A 22,650-nucleotide genomic window follows, 5' to 3' on the forward strand; every position below is an offset into this window, starting at 1 on the left:
ATATTGTCAATGGCTCCCCATTGGTTTAAACTAAATGAATAGAACACAGCGGCTGCTAGCTGCTATATTGTGTCTAGCGGCTACGCACTGCAATTATGAGGCTATTTAGTCGGAGCTGGCATGTGGACAGAACTAAAAGAAGTTAATTAGACTGCCTGTGAAAATGAGAATTTGTAATTGTGCTGTCCAAAGGTCACCAATCATCGACGATATTAAAATGCAAAACATACAGGCTACATCTAACCAGACGAGGCAGCACCTAAATAATAGAACATCAATCTAAAATGAATGGAAAGGTCAAACTGACAACAACATGGATTATCTGCTCCGAGTGTAGAGGCACCAGTATGAACAGTTGTGGATGTTAGATGGAAGTTTGAATGTGTGCATGAGAGAGAGAGAGAGAGGCTGCTGGAAATGTGATTGTGCGTGCGTGCGGTTGCTGTTAACCCATTAAGACAGAGAACGCATCTGTGTCATTTTAAGATTTCTTTGGCTAGTCAAAAATAGCAGATATACCGCGCTATGAGCTTGTAGATCTGCTATTTTGGAAAAAACATGAAAATGAGCTTGTAGATCTGCTATTTTGGAAAAAACTTGAAAATTTGAGCAAATCTTTGAATATATATGTATTTTCAAAGCAAACATTTGTAACTCAAATCTTTGCTTCTGGGGGATTCTACAAATGTCTTCTAAATCCTAGTTTAAAAAAAGTGCTATAATCAGTGGTTCTCAAACTTTTTCATGTCAAGGACCCCCAAAATTATATGAATTTTGGCCGCGGACCCCCATCTCAAAATATTTTGTTCCAGGGACCCCCCAGAAGTTGTAACAGTTCAAAATGTTCGCTACTGACAAACAGATATTCAAAGATTTGCACACATTTTCACGATAAAAAAAACAAAAAAAAAACAAGCTTGTGATCTTCTATTTTTTGAATAGACAAAGACATCTAAAAACGACACAGATGGGTTCGCGGTCTGAAAGGGTTAAGCCCCTGTCACGTGTCAGACGCTCCCGTCATCAAACACACCTATTGTTTACAACGGCTGCAGCCACACCGTGGTCAATTGGACGCGTCAAAAGCTCAGGTTCTATTTTCGAGCGTTGACGGGAGGCACAGACCAGAGAGAGAGGAGAAGACAGTGAATGGAATGACGGAGCACAGTCCGGACTCCTGGTTTGTGTGCGTGCGCCGTGCGTATGCGTGTGTTTTGGTAGCCTACGTCCCTCGTATAAGTCAGTTCGGTGTGATGCAGTTAAAATAATAAACAGCTGTGGTGCAGCCTGTAATATATTTATATGCAATGAAACACAGATGAGATGAGTGCTACAGTAGACTGTTGTTTATTTTCTGACTGCTGTGCTGGTGCAGAAGACAGCTAAAGGGAGCATACAGAGGCATACACATAAGGAGGCCCGATGGTCTTTCCTCTAGTGCCACCATTAGGCCACAATGTAAACTTGCACACAATAGACCTTTAAATATAACAGGTGGATTGCTATGAAACTTGATTTGTATAATTGCTGTGTGCAGCGGATGAACCCTATTTAAGTGACCCCATGGTATTGCCTGTAGCACCACCTTAAATCCAAAGTGTCAACCTTGCACACAAGATATCTCATAATCTAATAGGCATATTGCCCTAGTCTTGACCAGATCGTTAATGATAGGTTTGCTAATGTTAAATGGCCTTAAATGTCCCCACAAGTCAAACGTGTGTCTTTGTGTGCGTGCGTGCGTGCGTGCATGCGTGCGTGCGTGCGTGCGTGCGTGCGTGCGTGTTACCTGGAACTCTTCTCTGAGCTGTGTGGTGTTGCTCTGTGAATCCACCTTCAGCATGTCTTTATAGGTCAGAGCAAAGTCATTAATGGGGATGGCCGTCTCTCCACACAGACACGCCTCCAGGATGGCATCGTGGATGAACACATACTGCTCCTAAAAGCACACATTCATAAACTTATGAATATAATTATTTTTAATTACCCACTTGTGAATAGCACCTTTTCCAACTTTTTCTCCAACAGGCCCTCTACAGGAAGGCACAGAGCAAGCTGTTCTTCCTGGGGAGGATCAGGTCCTTCAATGTGTTCAACAGTATGCTGCAGATGTTCTACCAGTCTGTACTACTAGACACCATCCTCTTCTCTATCGTGGGGGGGGTCAGGGGGATAACATCAACACAAGGGATGCCAACAAACTTAACAAGCTGGAGAGGAAGGCTAGCTCTGTAGTTGAACTCCAACTAATTTGATCCCTGGCTCCACCTGGGTGGATACAGAGTGGGCACCTGAGAAGTCTGGGCACCTCAATGTCAAATTGGCTATATTTCCCAAAAAAGTGTAAAAGTAAAGAATAACAGTATGCTTTGGAAAATGGTCAGAACATTCACGGTACATCATTATCAAGCCAAAATTGACCCTCAAACTTTTGTTTATGACATAATGACTGGCTATCCACAAATTACATTCTTGCTTTCCGCTGCTTGGACCTGTGTCAGTATTTGATTCTTGATGTATTTTTTATATCTGTAGTGGCGGGGCTCTAAGGATCAGTCAGTCTGTCTAAGACTTTTTACATGAAACCTGCTGAACACATTCATGCTGCCTGGAGGACAAACCCTAACCATTTGAATACCCCATGACCTTTCCTCTAGCACCACCCTCAGGCCAAAGGGCACTTTGCGGGTGTAAGGTACTTAATTTAGTTTCACTTTAAAGTTTAAAGTTAAACTCTGTGTAAATATACAGTCTATGGTAGTGGACACTGACCTCTGTCTGGATCATGTTGATGCGTCGGGAACAGAGGGTTTTGACACAGTTGTAGATGTCCACCACGCCTTCACATTCAGCCATGTCCAGCATGACGTCCAGAACGATGTAGCAGCCTGTCCGTCCCGCCCCCATGCTGGAGAGAACACAAAACGTTGACATGATTCCATCGAGTGCTGGTCACCTCTTACATTCAGCCACACTACAATGGCTACGTTTGGAAAGCCCTGGCACGAGGGGGAGGGGGGCAGATTTATCTATGATTTAAAAAATAAACAGTGGTTCTCAAAGTGGGGTCTGTTAGTTAATGTAGCATCAAAATAATTTAACCCTATTTCATACTTTGGCTATTCGAAAAAAGCAGTTCTATTAAACTCACAGCTTGCAAAATCACAATTCTTCTCTTATCAAGGTCCCTGGCACAAACTATTTTAGAAGGGGGACCGCAGCCAAATACATCAATTTGGGCGTCTTTGACATGAAAATGTTTAGAACCGCTGCACTACAATAACTATAACTACATTACAACTTTCCCAATAACATAATGAAACGGGGACCAGTATGGTCAACAAGCCCCCCAGAGAGACAGGGTGGGAGTGTGTGTGTGTGTGGTCAGGTACCAGAGAGACAGGGTGTGTGTGTGTGTGTGTGGTCAGGTACCTGCAGTGCACCACCACAGGTCCGGCGTCGGGGGGCATGGAGCTCTTAACGCGCCGCAGGAAGGCCAGCAGTCCCGTGGCGTGGTAGGGAACGCCGTGCTCCGGCCAGGAGGTGAAATGGAACTGGCACACCTCGTGTTTGGCAGGGTAGCCTCTCTACACAAACAATTATAGTGTCTCACTGAGATGCTATCATGAGGACGGCCTGACAAATTATACACCCAACAATAAATTATAAACCTGGCGTTTCCTGGAAGAACGCCACAAACAGAAAATGCTGTTAAAGGGATAGTTCACCCAATAAGTTCAGACTAGTCACCCTATGGAGACTTAATTTTTTTGTTTTTGTCGCATTTTTGTCGCATTCTTAAGCCAATAATATATGACCAGCGGACCGGTAGGCAGCGGTTCCGGTAGGAGACACAAAGGAGACTCTTTGTGTCTCCTACCGGAACCGCTGCCGGTCATGAAATTATTGGCTTAGGAATGTGACAAAAACAAAAAAAATATCCATGAATTCAAGTCTCTATGGGGTGACTAATCGATAGAAAAAAGGGCATTTTGGGGGTGAACTACCCCTTTAATGGCACCAAGTTGGATTTGCCGGAAAAGCGAGCACATATCGGAGACTGACACAGTATTTACTCTACATGTACATAATGGAAATACCGGCAGTTGTTTGAGTTGAGCTGTTTGCATGCTGTGTTGTTTTGGAGGTGTAAAGGGGTGTGGGTGTCATGCTTAAAGACTGCTTATTTATTTGCATTATAGCTGGCCTTGTGTTAATTCCTTTTGATATTTTAGAGATTTGTGTGTATGCACGATTTTCTTTATTTCATTTTTTGTGTGGTGTTTTTGTGTGTCTCCCAATCATGGTCACTAACTACAACTGGAGCCTTACGCTCATCTGTTACTCACAGCTACTGTGTAACATGGGTACAGCTGTAGTGGTTTGTATGATGTGTATTTGGATGTGTAGTTGGCATTAGAAGTGAGAGGTGGGTGGCAAGGTCCAGGTTTAACAATAGAACATGTGTGAGTGGGTACCTGACAGAGGATGAGTCATAGTATGTCCACATGTTTTTTCCATTAACACTCTCACCGCCAGGCCCGTAGCCTACGGGCCGATAAATCCAACCGTATAGCGCCGATCCCGTAGCCTACGGGCTGTGGTGCTTTTTCCTTTTTTTCGAAAAAAAACTTTTTTCAATTTTCTATACGGCACATTTCATTGTAACACCACCGGAAATGGAATTATTCAGGATCACGTTTTGCCGATCCCGTAGGCCTCCATTCTAAAGCGCACACTGAAACGCCATTTTCTTCGATTGTAGTTTTTCTCCTCGCTGATCACTGTTTAACATAAACCGTTCTAACTACAACATGGCGGCTCCGTTTGACACGTGGTTTGGACTGGTACACGCAGGGAGATCTCCGCGATGTTTACAAACAGTGCACAGCTCAACCTTAAGGATTTTAACGAGGTCTATGGCGACGTGAAAAAAACAAAAAACAACAATAAAACGTTGGCACTGGTGAGTACATTATGAGATTAACCTCTGGCGGTCAATGTGTTAAGTGTAGGATGTATTATTTGAATCTTTATTTTTAGTCACGATACTTGTCGTGTTTTGTTTTGTCTCGTCTTTGAAGACGGGTCTGTTTTAGTTTAAATGTCAGGTGTGAATACTTTGTTGTATTGATGTTCTGTGTGTGTGTGTGTGTGTGTGTGTGTGTGTGTGTGTGTGTGTGTGTGTGACTCACCCTCTCCATAGCAAAGGTGCGCACGGTGTATTCTGATAGAGTTTCAGTCTTCAGCAGCGTTACCTTGATGTCTCCATACAGTTCACTGTCATCAGGCCAGTACTTACAGCACTTTATCTGGAGAAACAAACAAACACACACAGTATTAGTATTTGTGCGTGTGTGTGTATATGTGCGTGTGTGTGTGCGTGCGTGAGTGTGTTAGGGATGTGCGTGGCTATCTTATTTCTCAATTTGACATTTTAGGCAGCCCTGCTGTTTTCAGCATTGTAAATGCGGTGGCTGCCCAATGTAAATACAAATACAAATACCATCCCCAATGTAAATACAACAACATGGGATGGTCCTCAGGATGTACGCTAGAGTTGGTCAGCGAATGGTTTTCCCCATTTGGTTTTCACATGAGAAAGATGATTTTGTAATTGTTGCCTGAATTAACACATTTAGCTGATTCAAAAACTGGTTCTATGGGTGGTTTATAATTCATAAAACCCTAACTATTGTGTAGACGATTTGTGGAATGTCGCTGTGGGCCCCTTCCGGCAGGCAGAGGTCTGGGGAGGGACTTCAGAAACATGGACAGCGCCTATAGCTCTTGGCCAGCTGGTTGAAGGGACGTTACTGTAAGTGCCAATTCATCAGCTCCATTTGATGACATCTGTCGTTTGTAGCAATTGCTGTCAGCTGCGTTCTGAGCAGCCTTGGGTTTTAAAAGCTGCATGTTTCCCCTCAGAAAGAGCTCACTCTTCTCGTGGAGGACACTGTCTGGCGGTAAGCTACACACTCAATTGTTTGGGATAATCTGAGCAGTGGTGGAAAATGTACTCAAATGTTGTACTTGAGTAAAAGTATCAATACTGCAATGTAGAAATACTCCACTACCAGTAAAAGTCCAGAATTCAAAATTTACTTGAGGAAAAGTACAAAGGTATTGGCATAAAAATGTAAAAAAATAAATAAAAAAAATACTCATGCAGAATGTCCCATTTCAAGTTTTCAAATGTGTAAAAATATTTTGAAAATAGCTCATCTACAAGCTCACAATGCGTCGCATTGTGAGCTTGTAGATCGGCTATTTTCAAATGGCCTAAATGTATATAGGGCTGAAGTGGTTAATGTATGTTTTGTAATAATAATAAAAATCTACAAAGTAACTACGTAGTAACTAAAGTTTTCAAATAATTGTAGTGGAGTAAAAGTACAATATTTGCCTCTGAGATGTAGTGGAGTAGAAGTAAAAGTATTGGAAATATACTGGAAATAAATACTCAAATAAAGTACAAATACCTCAAAATCTTACTTAACTCATTCAGTGCCTGACTTATTTCTGGCAGTTGGGCTCTGAGTGCCAGAGCCAAAATTAATTGTAAAAAAAAAAGTGCTTAAGAGCCGAGATACAACCTTTTTCAGTAAGAAGTTAAACAAGAAGTGAATGGAGCAGAACATTTTCAAATCATGATATCTTGGGTTCTGAACAACAACAAAAAAAACGTCTTAGACGTCCAGTGGCACAGGGCTTATGATACAACGGACGTCTTAGACGTCCAGTGGCACTGAATGAGTTAACACATTGATTGCCTAGATCAAGTTAACTCGTTTTTACTAGTTTTTAGAATCCATCACTTGATTGCCAAGAACGAGTTAACTCGTTTTTAGAAGAAAAAGAAATGTTTATTTTTTTATTTATTTTTACTTTTTTTTTTTTTTATTTGACCCAAAGACCAAGGAGATATGATTTTTCGAAGATCTAGACTCCTATCCACTTCCTTGTTAACTTAAACATTCTGTATCTCGGCTCCTGAGTACTTTTTATTTTTCAATGAAAAATCTCTGGCAATATTCTCTGAAATAATTCTGGCAGTCAATGTGTTAAGTACAGTACTTGAGTAAATGTACTTAGTTACTTTCCACCACTGAATCTGAGTTATGTAAAACTGTACTTGACTGACTCTTGCTTGTGTCTTTTGTAGGCAACGTAGGAACTTGCGTATTGGACAAAACCCTGTTGGAAATAAATTCTGTTGTAAACTGAAAAAAACTCACTCTGTTGTGTCGGTCAGCACTTCACAGTTCACAAAAGGATCGTTTAACCATCAGTGAAATAAGTCCCTGTGCACATCCCTAGCATGTGAACCTGCCTGTCCCCCTGTGTTGGGAGCAATGTGTGAACATAAAAGATGGCAAAGTGTAAAAGGTTTACACATCCTACATTCACAGACACACAGATTCATTCAGACCGAAGCCTAGAAGTCTATCATGAAAGAATCCTGAGAATAAAACGGTGGGAATTCATCACATCAATACAGGGCTTTGTGTCAAATGCATCTCAGTGGCACAGGGTCAGACATACAGTAGATTGTAAGAAATAATAGGCTGTTATCAGTGGAAGCAGGGATGACAGCTGCAATCAGAACAACCTGGACACAGCGTATAAGGAGGCGTGCATCAGAACATACAGGACACGGCGAATAAGGGGGTGCGCATCAGGACTTTGACCTTGGAACACTGTCATCAAAGTAGCTGGTGATTACTCATGACTCCCTTACTTGGCCCAGCAAGACACTACTACCTCCCACTGCTGCTCTGATACATCTACTGTATATAACAAATGATAAAGGGCAGCTCCATAAATACATGTTGACTCCATCTATCTTCCCAGATGGGAGGTTTGTCTCCAGAGGTACGTACCCTGCCCACCTCCACCAGCTTGGTGATCATGACGATGCTGAAGCAGTTCTCCTGCCACACCATTCTCCAGAAGTCATAGATCATCTCCTGCTTGGGACCTGTGGAGGAGGGGAAGGGGAAGGGGGAGGTACGCACGCAAACAGGCAAGGGAGAAGGACAGAAAGAGGCGGAGATGCAGAAAGAATTGGAGGCAAAGAACGAGATGTAGACGAAGAAAGAGGTGGAGGCAAAGAAGGCGGCAGAGGCACAGGTAGACATGGAGGTGAAGAAATAGAGAAGGAGGTGGAGGAACAGAAACGGAAGCAGATACAGAAAGAGGAGGATGAAAAGAAAGAGAAGGAGCAGACAGAGGTGCAGACAGAGGAGAGGATGTGGGGGGTGGAGAGATAAGCCATAAGTCAGAGAAAATAGCAGCAATAACCATCAACACAGACACGCTGTAATCCATGCCAGAGAATAGAGTAACAAGGTGTCATTTGTGAACTATTGTCCATTCTGTGTTCTTCTCCTACTGGGAGAAATGTCATTTCAATATACCCACAAATCCTGAGATGTTGCGTAAACAAAGCCCTGCGTTGGCTCACCGAGGCGCCGTTTGCTGACACAAATCACAGTCCCCGGGGCAGATGACACTTTCATTGATTTCATTACACTGTGCCTCTGATAATATCACAAGGCTCTATCTCATACTGGCTGCTGAGCTGGTTATGCTTTATGTCTTTTTAATGATCAACATGTCCCTTCATTTTCAACACTTCTTGACAGCCACACAGCTTCATAGGAACACTGTGTGACATCACAGCTTCATAGGAACACTGTGTGACATCACCTGGAAGTAACTGACTCACATGACCTTCACTGAAGAAGGTCACACCTTATCAGTCCTGTTACATGATTGGATGGTGACACCATGACATCACTTTGTATTCTCTCACAAATGCACTCTCTCTCAACATATACTGGCTTTGTTCCCATTAAAAGGGGGATAGTTTCCTTTTTTCTTTTTCTTTTTTTGACACATCTAACTGCCGTTTAAACAGAGACTGCTTTATTTCACCAAACATTGTTCAGTTTCCAGGCTATCTAGGGGTTGTATTAGCATTATGCAAGAGACCACTACTCAGATTTGTTTCTGTGATTGTTTAAGTCAACAATGGCTGTTCAGATCTACTTATTTTCATCATTCAAAGTTCACCTTGGTTACGAAGTATAAAGTAATAAAATCTTCAATGTAGAATATGAATGACATTTATACTGCTGAAAACATTTATACAGCTGAAAAAAGCTTTTTCAAACGGTGCTATTGCGTCAAAAGCTGGTGAAACAGTGAGGAGTAGCGGTGCCACACATTTACATCTACAGCTTAAATAACAACTGACAGCGAATCTTAAAAAAAAACCAGACAAATGTGATTCACCTAAACGCCCACAAGGACAGCAACATTTGGGCCAACGGGGGGCTTTGATCTTAACAGTCACAATCCAATTACAGTAGCACTCCAGTATCATTATTTTTTCCACTGTGAAAATATAGGTAAGTGTTTGTGCCCCGGGCAAACCTTACAAGGCAACCTTGTCTGTATCCTACTCAATCTATCTATCTCGCTCAATCGTGTCTGCCTCTTCCTCCTCTCCCTGGGTTTGTTTGTGGCTCACTCCCCAGTTTGGTTAATCACGGCGCCAGCCTCCGCACGCACCGCTGATATCACGTTTATTTCTCCAGCATCAGCATGGGCTGGTAACATCACCAGAGGGGACGCTGGAGAAACAGACGCTGATTGATCCCATCGACTGAGTCGATCCGTATGCGCGGTACGCCGCGCTGTGCTTTCAGACGCCGCAGCACGCCGGCTCTCGGGGCGAACTTGGCATTTCACTGCCTCCCCTCCCGTCTCCCTTCCTCATCCAACTCTCTCCCACACCTTCATCCTAGACAGAATACAGAATGGGCCCATGCAGAGCACCTGCTGCTCTCCTACACAGAAACATGTGGCTCCAGGCTCAACTCATTGGATCAGCTTCTATGGGCCTCTGCAGCAAGCAGCCCACAGAGAGGCAGACTATTCATATGCAAACACCCACCGTTGATGCATTTCTCTGAACAGTGTACGACTTACATGTTTAATAGAGTTTCATGCGTGGTGTACCATAGAGTGCTGTGTGTGTGCGTGCGTGCGTGCAGTGCACGCACAGGACAAAGTAATGCAGACAGATGGTGTGAGGTGGGGGGGAGTGACGTGTGAAAGTGTGCGTGAGAGAAAAGGAGACAATTTCATGACTACACGTTTTGTGAAGCAGCAAGGTTGCAACCAAAGTCAGAAAACAGACAGAAATCAGAGGGGGATTACGCACTGAAGACACACACTGACTGAATAAACAGAAGAGGAAAGAATGATGTCTTCTTTAGTTGTGTTTATGTGGGTTTGTGTGAATGTATGTTTGCGCCTGGGGTTTGCAGGCGACGTAATAACTTATATAACGTACAGAATGATAATGCACCACCGCCTGTCGGAAGAAAGACACAAAGTAACCATTTCACACGGAGAAACAGTCGGTGGCGTAACAGCGTCAGACTGACTGACGGTTACAGTGAGTTATTATGGGAGCGTTTGATGGGGGATCGGAGAACACGACGGTTGTCAGGAGACAGCCAGCTGTAGCGTGATGGAACATCGGCTCCCCTGTTGTTTACACATTAATTATTCAAACAGCTCATTTCAATATCGACAGCCGGTGTGTTGAGAAGGAAGACCGGTCCAAACAAATGCCTATGCGTCCTCACAAACATGAAAACACAACATGCACCACTTCTCATATGTGTTATACTGCACAAATTCTGTGCGTGAGACTCACCTTGGGTGGCGATGAAGTGGTTGGATCGCTGGTAGCCCTGTATAAACGTTGACAGGAGGAGAGGAAAGAGTTTGGAGGAAACAGAGAGAGTGTGTCAATCATAAGAATCACAATACGAACACAGATTCTGGGGCCTCTGACTCCACTTTGTCCCCTCCCTCCATTCTCTCTACATTTTCAGCATCGAGTCATGTCTCATTGGTCTAAGAGTCTACTGCACTTTTTTTAATGAGAAATATTTCACAGCCCACAAAAACTAATTTGTGCTCTGCCATTGTCGATTGCTTTTTATTGAGGCGCCGCTCGCTTGTCTTTTTTTGTGGCATCTCACTTAAAATCATGAAATGATGATCTTTGTCCCGGCCGGCGTCTGTGAGCCGGGTCATTATGAACAGAGTGAGAGAGCTGCATGCCAATGGTGGCTGGCTGCCATCTCCCAGCATGCATCTGGGGCTCCTGGTCAACCATAAATAGACACTGAATGATCTGTGACTTATTATACCTGAGTGACTGACTGATTTGGCTGAACGTCTCCTTTCTTCTTAGCTCTGCCTTATAACAGCTATGATAGTGTGGTTTGTCTGAAAAGTTATTTGTGGTGTCTTAACCCTCATTAAGTTTAAAATGACACTTCACACATTTTCAACCTCATCTTCATATAACTGAACATTACTAATGCTCATTGTGAGATGGCACTATATCTGCCCTGCGTCTCAGAGGAGGACTGTGGACAGTTCAGAAAACTGTCTACCAGTGACATTATTGGTAGACATGTTTGGTCATTTCAAACAAGTTTTGTTTTAATGCAAGCACAATGGCCTCCATTTCAGCATGCTAATGTTCCAGGAACAGAAAGGCTGTAGTTTCTATCAGCTTAGAATCCTCATCAATGATGTCATTGGTAGGCAGGTTTGTACATAGCCCACCAATGAGACGCAAGGTGAATAGACAGAAATTGTGCCATTGACATTGTATAATAAGCATTAGAGTTCTCAAATTCTGCCCGAAACCCAACCCTACCCGACCGACCCGACGTTTCCGTCTCGGGTTCCGTGAAGAAAAAAAATCTATTACCCCCAAAAAAGATTTTTTTTCAACTGCCCCTAGCGGCCTAACGGTAAGGCCGACGGAAATGGCAGTGAATGTGTTGGATGCAACTTAAAGTGAACTTTACTCAGGTATCTAGTTTGTCGCCGTTTGACCTTCCTAGCCCTTATTATCAAAGAAAAACGACAATGGCCTAAACTCTATTGAAAATCGGCGAAAGTGGCCGTTTTCAATATGTTTTGGCCATTATCTCTGGAACGGAAGGTTCAATCAAAGCTTGTTGGATGCGTGACTTTGAGGACATTAAGCACTTAATGACACCTTTTCAGGTTTTTCGGGCCTAAAAATATGGTAATTGTTCAGGCCTGGCCGAGCCTTGGGCCGGCCCAGTAGGGCCCAGTTAGGGCCGGGCTTTAATTTTCAGGCCTGTTGAACTCTAATAAGCATTAGCGAGGAACAATGAGTGAGGTTGACAATGGGTGAAGTGCTCCTTTAAGCCTGGTTTTGCTTGTCGTTGTAGAGTGATTCCATAATTATAATGCACACATGTACCTACACAGACAAATTGCAAACAGAACATGTCCCAACCAAAATTACATTCTGTAACTGTCATGGATGTCAGAATAAAGTTGAGATAGACAGCCATTGTATGGAAAAGCGCCATGACCACGATTCCCACAAGCCTTTTGGTGCCAAACTCCTCGTCTGTTACCTTGGCAACCACGCAGCCCGACAAGAGGCAAGCAAGGACACACAAAACAATTCACAAAAAAGGATGGAAAGTAAAAACATAACATGCACACGCCTACTGTACGCACTTGACACCAACACAAGGCAATCAATTACATCCAAAAGTAAGAAAGAAACTTCCTAAAGTGTTTTTGTTTTTAATCTGCCAACACCCCGAGAATGAGAACCAAAGCAAATCAAAATTCAGTGTGTGCACAAAAGAATAGTCTAAAATCTCCCAAAGGACTTAAAGGAATACAGTACATTTCCCGTAGTCCTTCTTGGTATAGTAGGAGGAAGTTTGATTGGACCACTAAACAATAAATACTACAATAGCCAGAATGCTCCACTCTTTAGGATTAGGATTAGGACAATCTGACATAGAATAGGTCAGATTCTTCCTAATTGGTGGTCTCTCGCTTGGCCACAAGCAGTTGTGAGAGCTGCCTGCAATTCCGCCTCTCTTTGCCATATTTTTGGGGTTAAATGTTTTCTAGTTCATACTAGTCGACAAGGTCAGGCTCTGTAGTTCAGCTTGTATTCCAGTGACGTCACTAGCGCACTCTACCATGGGACTTTGTAAAGCCAGTGGTGGAGTCACGGGGCGAACTTGCAGCCATATGTATACATGTATTTCATTCATTACTCACACCATCAGATACAGACAGATCAAGTTGAGAAATCAACGGAGTGGTCCTTTAAGTCAAACACATAAGGTGTCATGGTTTGACATGGGAAAGAAAATAAAGATTCTGTGCTAGCATGCAGTGCTCTTCACGTTAGGTCAACTGTTTGTTAACGTTGCGACAGAAAGCCTGCCTTGCTGTGCCATGTATCTCCGTTGGCTTTGAGCGAACTCAACAAAGTCTACCGTCAGGCTGCATCAACATCTAAACTCCAGGTGAGGATCTGATTACACATGAAAGAAGGGAGGTAGAGAGCAGCCACAGCCAGTTTGTCTCAATTAAACTCAGAGGAATAGCAATGGTCAGGAAGGTTCAGCAGCTCATAGCAGGAGGGAGGAAACGATGGTTGCGGGCGGGGGGAACGATCCATGGAGAGCTGGCAGGGACACAGAGAAGGCAATAGATGGGGGGGTGGGGGGTAGATGGAAAGAGAAGAGAAGCCAAGTACTTACTTCCCTGTTTATCCGAATCTAAGAGATGCCAAAGGTCGTGGAGGGGGGAGGGGAAAGAAAAGAAAGAGAGAAAGAGAGAGTAGAAAAGAAGAGGGAAGGCGGGGAGGAAACAAGAGCTAGTTATTGTGTTCACAGAACAGTGGGAGAGGGAGATTAAAGGCTAGTGCAAAACACACTGCTGGCGAACGGTGAATCAAAACAGCCAATGTACAATCCTGACACACGCTGGCACTTGTCAGAGTGCCACCCGTCGTCATCGCTAAAAAATATCTTATTTTAATCCGGGTACCTGTGGGCATGACAACTCTTCTTCTGCGCCAGTAGCAGATTCCCAACCGGCTGACTAGTCCAAAGCTGTTGTTGTCAATGCACAGAGACTGATCGTTGAATTAGAGAAAATTCAAGCGTTGTATGACACACAATCCCTTCATTATAAAAACCTTCCCAAAAAGAGAATGCCTGGTGAGTCATGGCTCTAGAGATTGGCTATTCAGGTGAGGAATCAAGTTGCCTCGAATACTCAGCAACAACAAATGTTCCACACTGTGTGTCTGTTCTCATTTGTGTTCTCCCTGCAGCACTTCCGTTCTCCATGTTCACGCAATTTACGCGTGTCTGTGTGCACTGACGGTGTGCTTTGCACTTCACAGTGAGAAGAGAAGCAACAAGCCACCTGTGGAGAGAATCATGTTCAAAAAGAGTCTTGATGTCACACAGTTCTATGGTGAAGACAAACAACTCTCTTTCCTTATGTTTCGCTAGAGGCCTTTTCTTTTGAAACAAATAGATTCTGATTCTGTTAACGAGTGTGTCGAGCGGTTATTCATACTAAACTATAGCACAACTATACCACATACTGCTACAACTATACCAGTCAAACCAATGCTAGCATCATGCTAGTGTTCATTTATGAGTTATGTCGAGACAAGAATGTTTTGTTTGACTTCAGTGGCCACCACAGTCAAGTTAACAAGTATTTGGAAACCGCCAACATCTGGACACATCCCAGAATCTCCAACATCCCCAGTTCAATTCTAGCAGGAGATCTTTATTACATTTTCTTTTCCCCTGAACTTTTGGGAAATAGCAATGATCCATCTACTGTTCAATGACATATAGCCAGGTGACCTTCCATTAATAATGTAGAAACACTGTGCTGTAAGGTGGTGACAAACCAGGGGTCCTGCCATGACATGCAGACAACGCTGTAGACAGCACGCTTAATGACTCTTTCATTCTAATGGAGTCTCTCGCTCTAAAGAGAGCAGGCACTGAACTGCTGCACAAGCAGTGAAGTTAAACAGCTCCTCTTCAAACCCTCTCCACCCACATAACGCTGCTGCGTCAGGCATCTACAACCTGAACCAATCCAGTCCTCATTGTCCTCCTTCCATCTGCTTTTGTCAAAGACACAATGGTGAATCTAAAGGCCCTAATACAGTATTCAGAGAGTAGAACAAGCCCTATCGAACCCCTTCGCTTTCACATCTATTATAAGCACTTAACGTGACTGCATCCTGTGCTAAAACGGAGACCGAGTTCTTAAAGAGAGGCTTTTTCAGTGCCAACTCTGAATGACCTTTACTTTAAGAGCTAACAGCAGATCTCAAAGTAAAAAAAAGAAAAAAGTGTTTGTTCTTCACAACCTGTGTAGGTCCATCTGCTACGAAGCTGCTGTGATGTGATGTGACAGGTGCTACGCTCTGCCGCTGGGATTGGAGAGGCTTGCTGAGATCCTCACTGCAGTTGAACCACTGGTGTGATTAAAACCAACAACAGATGAGAGGATCAAGCCTCTTCTATTGGAGTCGACTGTGGCCCCATGCGGCACCATGTTACCTTAGACGAGCGTTTCGGTGAGTCACCAGGCATTAGTTCTCCAAGCTTATTGGATCTTGTAGGATTTTATTGGTTAAAAAGAACGTTAAAGCGCTATATTCCGATAGTAATTGCTGTAGATAAAAGCATTCCCAATAAATAAGGATGTCTATCTGAGCCAGTCTTGCATCCTTCATTTTGGAGTGCCGCTTTTTCCACTTCGGAAACAGTGGTATTTGAATCTAGTAATTGCTGTAGAGTTTTTGTTCAGTAACAGGGGTCCTCCTCATCACTCCAGCTGTTTAGTAAACAGAAAATACATTTTTCCATCACTTCAAATTTTTTTTATTGTTTATCCTGTATGAGATCTCTCTAACGATTGGATAAACTTGGACCTGAAAATGTATTTTCTGTTTGCTATAGAGCTGGAGACTCCTGCTGAACAAGCACTCTTTGAGCCGTGCAATCGTGAAATAACCCAGTGTGACAGCTGACATGTTCTCAGACACACAGAAAGTCCAATCACAGCTTTAATGGGGGTCTAGTAGAGACTGGGTCAATCACAGCTCTAACGGGGGTCTAGTAGAGACTGGGTCAATCACAGCTTTAATGGGGATCTAGTAGAGACTGGGTCAATCACAGCTCTAATGGGGGGGTCTAGTAGAGACTGGGTCAATCAAAGCTCTAACGGGGGTCTAGTAGAGACTGGGTCAATCACAGCTTTAATGGGGGTCTAGTAGAGACTGGGTCAATCACAGCTCTAATGGGGGTCTAGTAGAGACTGGGTCAATCACAGCTCTAATGGGGGGTCTAGTAGAGACTGGGTCAATCACAGCTCTAATGGGGGGGTCTAGCAGAGACTGGGTCAATCACAGCTCTAATGGGGGGGTCTAGCAGAGACTGGGTCAATCACAGCTCTAATGGGGGGTCTAGTAGAGACTGGGTCAATCACAGCTCTAATGGGGGTCTAGTAGAGACTGGGTCAATCACAGCTCTAATGGGGGGGTCTAGTAGAGACTGGGTCAAACACAGCTCTAATGGGGGGGTCTAGTAGAGACTGGGTCAAACACAGCTCTAATAGGGGTCAAGTAGGGGCCGTTGTTTGTTTTGGACACAGCAGACATGGATAAAGAACAAAGTGAAGGAGGTGGAGGTTAAAGAGACTTACATCGATGTAGTTGGCGTTGACGTAGTCAGAGTTGGGGTCTGCCAGCAAAGAGTGCAGTTTGACTCGATGACGATCATCTGAAATGCATGAAGAAAGAACACTTGAGCACTTTGATAACTTAACTGATCAATGATTCTACATAGTTCATTTGTAACTGGATTTCAACAGACTTAAAGGAATGTTCCACTATAAAATGTATGGATGTTAAGTCGAATTGTGACATTAACTCGTCGATCGTCGAGTGAAACAGCACTCATCGGTAACTTAATGTATTAATTATTCAATATAGTTAATTCGTTAATTGATGACTTCATTGTATTTTAACAGGCTCAAAGGACGTCCACTGTCAATTGTGTGTGTTTAGTCAATTTATGACATTAATAGTGTCGATCAATACAAAAACATTTTGATTACATGCAATAATGGCTGAGAAAGATACGTCCCATGACACTTTGCTTTCTGATCCTATAATACCCAGAACTCAGTGGTTGTCAAGCTGTTCTGCAGACCACTGCCTCTATAGGCAGAGAGGAGAATGGCTGTAGTTTATGCTCATCTCTTGACTTGACCATGTTTTGATAATTAGTCCTACTGATAAAGACATATGGACATATGGCTGAAAAACAGCAGAGCATTCCTTTACTATCAACCATTAACAGTTGTATGGGATAAATGTCATTATTATTATGACGTCTACAACTTACTGGGAATATAAAAATGTACATGGTGGCTTAAATTCAAAGAGGTTGAAAGCTTCTGAAGACAACAAAACTGGCATGTTTATGTCAATTAAATGCTCCAAATTTCTATTTGTTTTTCAAATGGAGGTGTCTTCTTTCTGAAATGTGTCTGATGGCTACTGTGTGTCGCTAATTGTGACTTACGGCTGAGTAAACTATCATGTCTTCCTTTAGTCTTGTCCTTTTTCTTCGTCGCATCCCAGCCATCGAAGAAACTCTGCAATGAAATAGCAACAAAATAATATTACTTATAAACATAATTAGGCAAAGATGTACCCTGCCATTAAAAAAGTACAGCAACCCCGTGTTTTTCTGTTGGATCATTTCTCCTTCCACATGCATCGCAAGGACCACTGGCCCAGAACCCACTACTACTACTAGAGTAGTAGTAGTTGTAGCAGTAGTAGTAGCATTGTCGGGGCCGCTGGCCCAGAACCTGATGATTTACTATACATTTGTGTTAAAACGCTAAATGTGTGACAGCTGTTTCCACCCAATCTGCTGGTGCAGGGAGACACTGGGACACTGACTCTAAATCTATGCAATGACACACAGGGGAGATGAAAATAAATAAAACAAAAAATATGTGCTTGGTTGAGAGTGAACACAGGACCGGTGGCTCCAGTCACGTCCCATTCCGCCTCACGATAATTCAACCTGATCGCCTTGCTCCGTCTGTGGGCACATTCACACACTTGTACTGAGGCTCACTAAGTCCCTCATCAAAGGTGGTGTATACACACACACACACACACACACACACACACACACACACACACACACACACACACACACACACACACACACACACACACACACACACTATTGTGATCAGGGTATTACTTCAGCCTCTGGATCCAACACAGGTAATACCTGCTCTAATCCCACTTAAGAAGCTGCTCTCATCCACCTCTGTCCATCTCCACGCTCTCCTTGGAAACCTGCTGATATCCAGCACACCTCCACACAGAGCCCTACGTCCTTCACCGCATCAGTTACTGCCAGTGCTGGACAGTAACAAAGTACATTTACTTAACTGTACTTAAATACATTTTGTGAGTATATGTACTTAACTTGAGTGTTTTTTTGGAAGTTTATGACTTTCACTCGATGCAGTGATTATTAAAAAGAAAATGTACATGTCATGTTAAATGCATGTATTGGGGTAAAATTTTACCAGGAGTCTCTATACTTTGCCTCCAGTATTGGGGCTGAGTACTTTGTCCACCACCCGCTAAATGTGGGTGTGCAAAAAACGCGAGATCAATGGCACCAGCACTGACCCGGTGGGAAATAAGCGTTATGAAGTGTGACAGCGGTGTGCACGCTGATTCTATTCATCTTGTTTATTTCTCCAGGCGAAGAGGACGAGGAGCCAGACTGAAAAAGCCACCCACGTATTGATTTTCGGGAGGTGAATTTGTTGGGCCCCCAGGGAATAATTTAATGAATCTAAAAACGTGTATATGGATTCCTGCAGGTGGATGTGCATAAGGAGAAGAAAAAGACATAAAAGGCTTATCGCCACTGGCAGAAGTGAGTAACTTTGTATCAAAGTTCAAAGGGAAATAAAGATAACTTTATTATGTAAAAGGCCTAATTACAGTGCCAGCAATACTGTCTAGCTGTATTATCTCTGCCATGGGGCTGAAATGAAACTAGACTTTATTGCGCACTGATAAAAATGTCCGGTGCAGCGTTCATAAAGGAAACAGAAGTTGTCTGAAGTATTATGTATGCAATGCATGACATTACCCTAGTCTCGGACACAGCGGAGAAAGGAAGGGAACTACTACTGGCAGTAGAAATGGAGTGCAGGAACATCCGCCTCAAGCTCAATGCCAAGAAAACAAAAAAGTTATGGCATTCAAGACAGAACCGAAGACAGAACCATTGCTACTGCCAGCCGGAAGGTGCGCGAGGGAGTGAAGGACTTCACACCTCTGTGGCAGGACTGCCTCGACGGAGCACGATCTGAAGGCACTTGTACAGTATATGGGATGAGGAGAGTGTGGAAATCTGAGCTGGGACATGACCTCACAATGGAGTCAGTACTGCTGTACGCCACCGAGACATGGACGCAAAATAGGAGGAAAAGGCCCTGGGTGGCGTCTACACACATGCTATGAATGGCTCTTGATGTCACATGGGAGGACCACATCAGAAACGTGGACCTCTACAGGGACCTCCCGTGTAGGTCATGGACAAAGGTCAGAGAGAGAAGGATGAGGCTGGCTGGGCACTGGGTCAGGCACTCGGAACTGATGGCGAGCCGACTCACTCTGTGGGAGCTAACCCCAAGGCACAGCCAGGAGGGGAAGCAGGTGCACCACCTAAATGGACACACTGCAGCTTGACCGCGGAGCCAGGAACACTGCAGAGCTCCAGACCCTGATGCTGCATAGGACTGGAGACTGAGGCATCCTAAGTTGGTGTCGGCTAGTCCGCAAAACTCGTATCGCATTAAGTACGCAACCCCTCCCCCCTCACCTCGTACTCCTGCTTGAAGCCGTATCCCTCGCTGGTCTTCATCTGGTTGATGTGTTGGAGGAGGTCAGCCACACGTACCGCTGGGTGGAGTTGACCCGTGTGATAGGGCGAGCTCTTCCTCCGACTGAGGCGGCGAGGGGAGGAGCCTCCGAGCAGGCTGCTCGACTCGTTCACAGAGGAACGCTGTTCATCTGGGCACACGGTGAAATTCGTGTCAACATTTCAAACTCAATGCACACATGATTATATCATATTATAAATACTGTATATATGTTTCTACCGGACTCTGTCTTTTCCCTGTGTTTCGCCCAGGTGGATATGGTTTTGAGGTCAGGTTTAGGCATACTTTCTGTGAGGTTGGGGTTAGGGTTAATATGGGTTAGGCATAGTGTTTGTGAGGTTAGGGTTAGGGTTAGGTTTAGGTTAGACAGTTTTTGCGAAGTTAAAGGTTAAGGTTTAGGGGCCACCTGGGTGACCACACCAAAGAAAGAGAAAGTCCCAACACGTTGGCCAACTGGCATTAAGGCATATTAGATACAAAGAGTTTCTGTGTCATCAGGAGTCATCATTTATAATTATGCACGTTCAGTTGAGTAAAAGCACTGAGCATAATTTTTTTTGACAGATGGTTTTCAGAGAGCGTCGCAAAGTTGTGTCTCTCTTACTTCGAGCGTTGCAGCCGTGGGCGTCCATGAAAGACTGTGCCATCTTTTCATCTTGCTGCAGGGTACTCTGGTCCGTCATGCTGCAATCCAGAGCGCTCAGCTTACGACCTTTCTCCTGACGATACGCAATGGCTGCCTTGTTGATGCTCACCTTCTTCCTACTGTACAGGTAGAGATAGAGACGGGGGGGGACAGAGAGACAGAGAGAGAGAAAGATAAAGACAGAAGGAAAGTAGAGGGGGGATGAGGGAAGGAGGAGTGAGTGATTGAGCGAGCGAGTGATTGAGGAGATGAGAAATTGGATGGAATGGAGTAAATAACAGGAAAGAGATTGAAAACGGGTGAGGGATGGAAAGTGAGATTTGGCGATACCAAGAGAGGTGTTAAGGGAGAGCGAGGGGGTAGGCAGAGAGAAATAAACAGAAAGAAAGAAAGAAAGAAGTGAGGTAAAGGACAGATGAGGTGGATTTGTTTTTGGACAAGCGAAGTGAGGGTGACGTCAGTATGGAATTGAGAAGTCACTTACGGGTAGTAAGGGTAAGTATAGAAGTCCCTTCTGATTAGCATGAAGGAGGAGCGAGAGAGACAGAGAGAGAGAGAGAGAGAGAGCGAGAGCGAGAGGAGAGAAAAAAAAAAAATGTGATCATGGTTTATCAAGATGGCCGTCAGGAAGACAAATGAAGATGCTCAGTGTGCTGGAATGTTAGGAGAGCATATATAAATGCATCTGCTCTCTTTTGCTCTCTCTCTAGGCGGCATGTGGTCGTCTAGCTGGCATTGTGCCGCTAGATTCTCCCGGTCAGTCTTATCAATCCCTATCCTCTTCCATGAAATCCCATTCCGTCTGCCTCTATTCTTTTGGAGAAGAAAATGACAAAAGAAAACATCCTTCCTAACCAATTACCAGCTCATCTAGTGGCACCTCACAGCTGCTCGCCTCGTGTAATTGAGTGTCCAATGGAATAACACGCCCCTTGATGAAATATTTCACACTCAGATGAGTGTCAAGACATTGCCTAGTGAGAGGAGGTAGAATACATTGCAGGTAATAGGTGTAGTTGACGGCGGAGGTAATTTGCATTTCACATTCACTTTTCTTTTTGGGGGCGGGGGAGGGTGCTCAGCCAGCACACAGACCTTGAAATTAAAAGATGTGATGAAACACAAAAGGTTGGCTGAAGCGAGAATGTAGGATTAATGCTCTGCTATTTCACAAACTCCACTTGTAAATTCATTCTCATTGTCTTATGTATTTCTCAGTGGAGCACAGCTGTCAAAGTGGAATAGAGATAAATGTACTCGTGGATGTGCGACTTAGGAGCACCACCAACTCCACACTGTAGATGTGGAAACAGCAGTACATGGATCATGGTTGACGTCAAATATGGAGTATACTGTAAATCACTTGAGACCAGTGGTGGAAAAAGTACTCAAATGTTTTACTTAAAGGGCCTACACCATGAATTTTAACTTTTTCTTCTTTTTTGTGTCTTTTTGGTCTCCCCTACCTCTCTTCTATCCTCAAAAATACCCCAGTTTAGTTTGAACACTCAGGCTTTCACAGCAAATCTGGGGTTTTCTGTAAATTGGTCTAAAAACAGGCCAAACTAATTTGGTCCCCCTGCCTACGTCACGTCAGGGAACAATTCCTCCCGTTTTTCAGTTCCAACAAAAAAAAATATATATATATATTTTATTTTTTTACTTTTTCCACACAGAACCAGGAGATAACATGCATACAACCTGGCTCAATAGCGCCCCGTGCCAAACAGGACAATGTGGTATTGCAGGTGAAAGTGCTTTATAAGCCAGAGAGAAGTTAGTTGGAATGAGTATATCTGAGGCTTGATTTAGGCTCAAACCTTTTGAAAAACGTTTTGAAAAACATAAACAATATGATATTAAATAGTATTATTATTTTTTTAATTCATGGTGTAGTCCCTTTAAGTAAAAGTATCAATACTGCAATGTAGAAGTACTCTGTTACAAGTAAAAGTCAGGAATTAAAAATTCCCTTGAGTAAAAGTACAAAAGTATTGGTATTAAAATGTACTTAAAGTACCAAAAGTAAAAGTACTAAATGTTTGAAAATAGCAGATCTACAAGCTCACAACATGTCG

The 22,650-nt window shown here is 43.6% G+C and overlaps 1 protein-coding gene across 1 annotated transcript in view; it reads right to left on the reverse strand.

Annotated features, from left to right (window-relative positions):
- Positions 1-22,650, reverse strand: part of LOC308094548 (receptor-type tyrosine-protein phosphatase U-like) — a 166,384-nt gene that overhangs the window by 12,785 nt on the left and 130,949 nt on the right. The window contains exons 15-25 of the mRNA XM_080441272.1: positions 21,057-21,086; positions 20,531-20,691; positions 19,866-20,056; positions 17,520-17,592; positions 16,636-16,712; positions 10,736-10,772; positions 7,884-7,981; positions 5,196-5,312; positions 3,433-3,587; positions 2,773-2,908; positions 1,790-1,939 (exon numbers count right to left, since the gene is read on the reverse strand). Of these exons, the coding sequence (XP_080297398.1) occupies positions 1,790-1,939; positions 2,773-2,908; positions 3,433-3,587; positions 5,196-5,312; positions 7,884-7,981; positions 10,736-10,772; positions 16,636-16,712; positions 17,520-17,592; positions 19,866-20,056; positions 20,531-20,691; positions 21,057-21,086 (1,225 nt within the window). The remainder of the gene's footprint in view (positions 1-1,789; positions 1,940-2,772; positions 2,909-3,432; positions 3,588-5,195; positions 5,313-7,883; positions 7,982-10,735; positions 10,773-16,635; positions 16,713-17,519; positions 17,593-19,865; positions 20,057-20,530; positions 20,692-21,056; positions 21,087-22,650) is intronic.

This window comes from Gymnoscopelus braueri (assembly GCF_963280865.1).
Source record: "Gymnoscopelus braueri genome assembly, chromosome: 11".
Lineage (NCBI taxonomy): Eukaryota > Metazoa > Chordata > Actinopteri > Myctophiformes > Myctophidae > Gymnoscopelus > Gymnoscopelus braueri.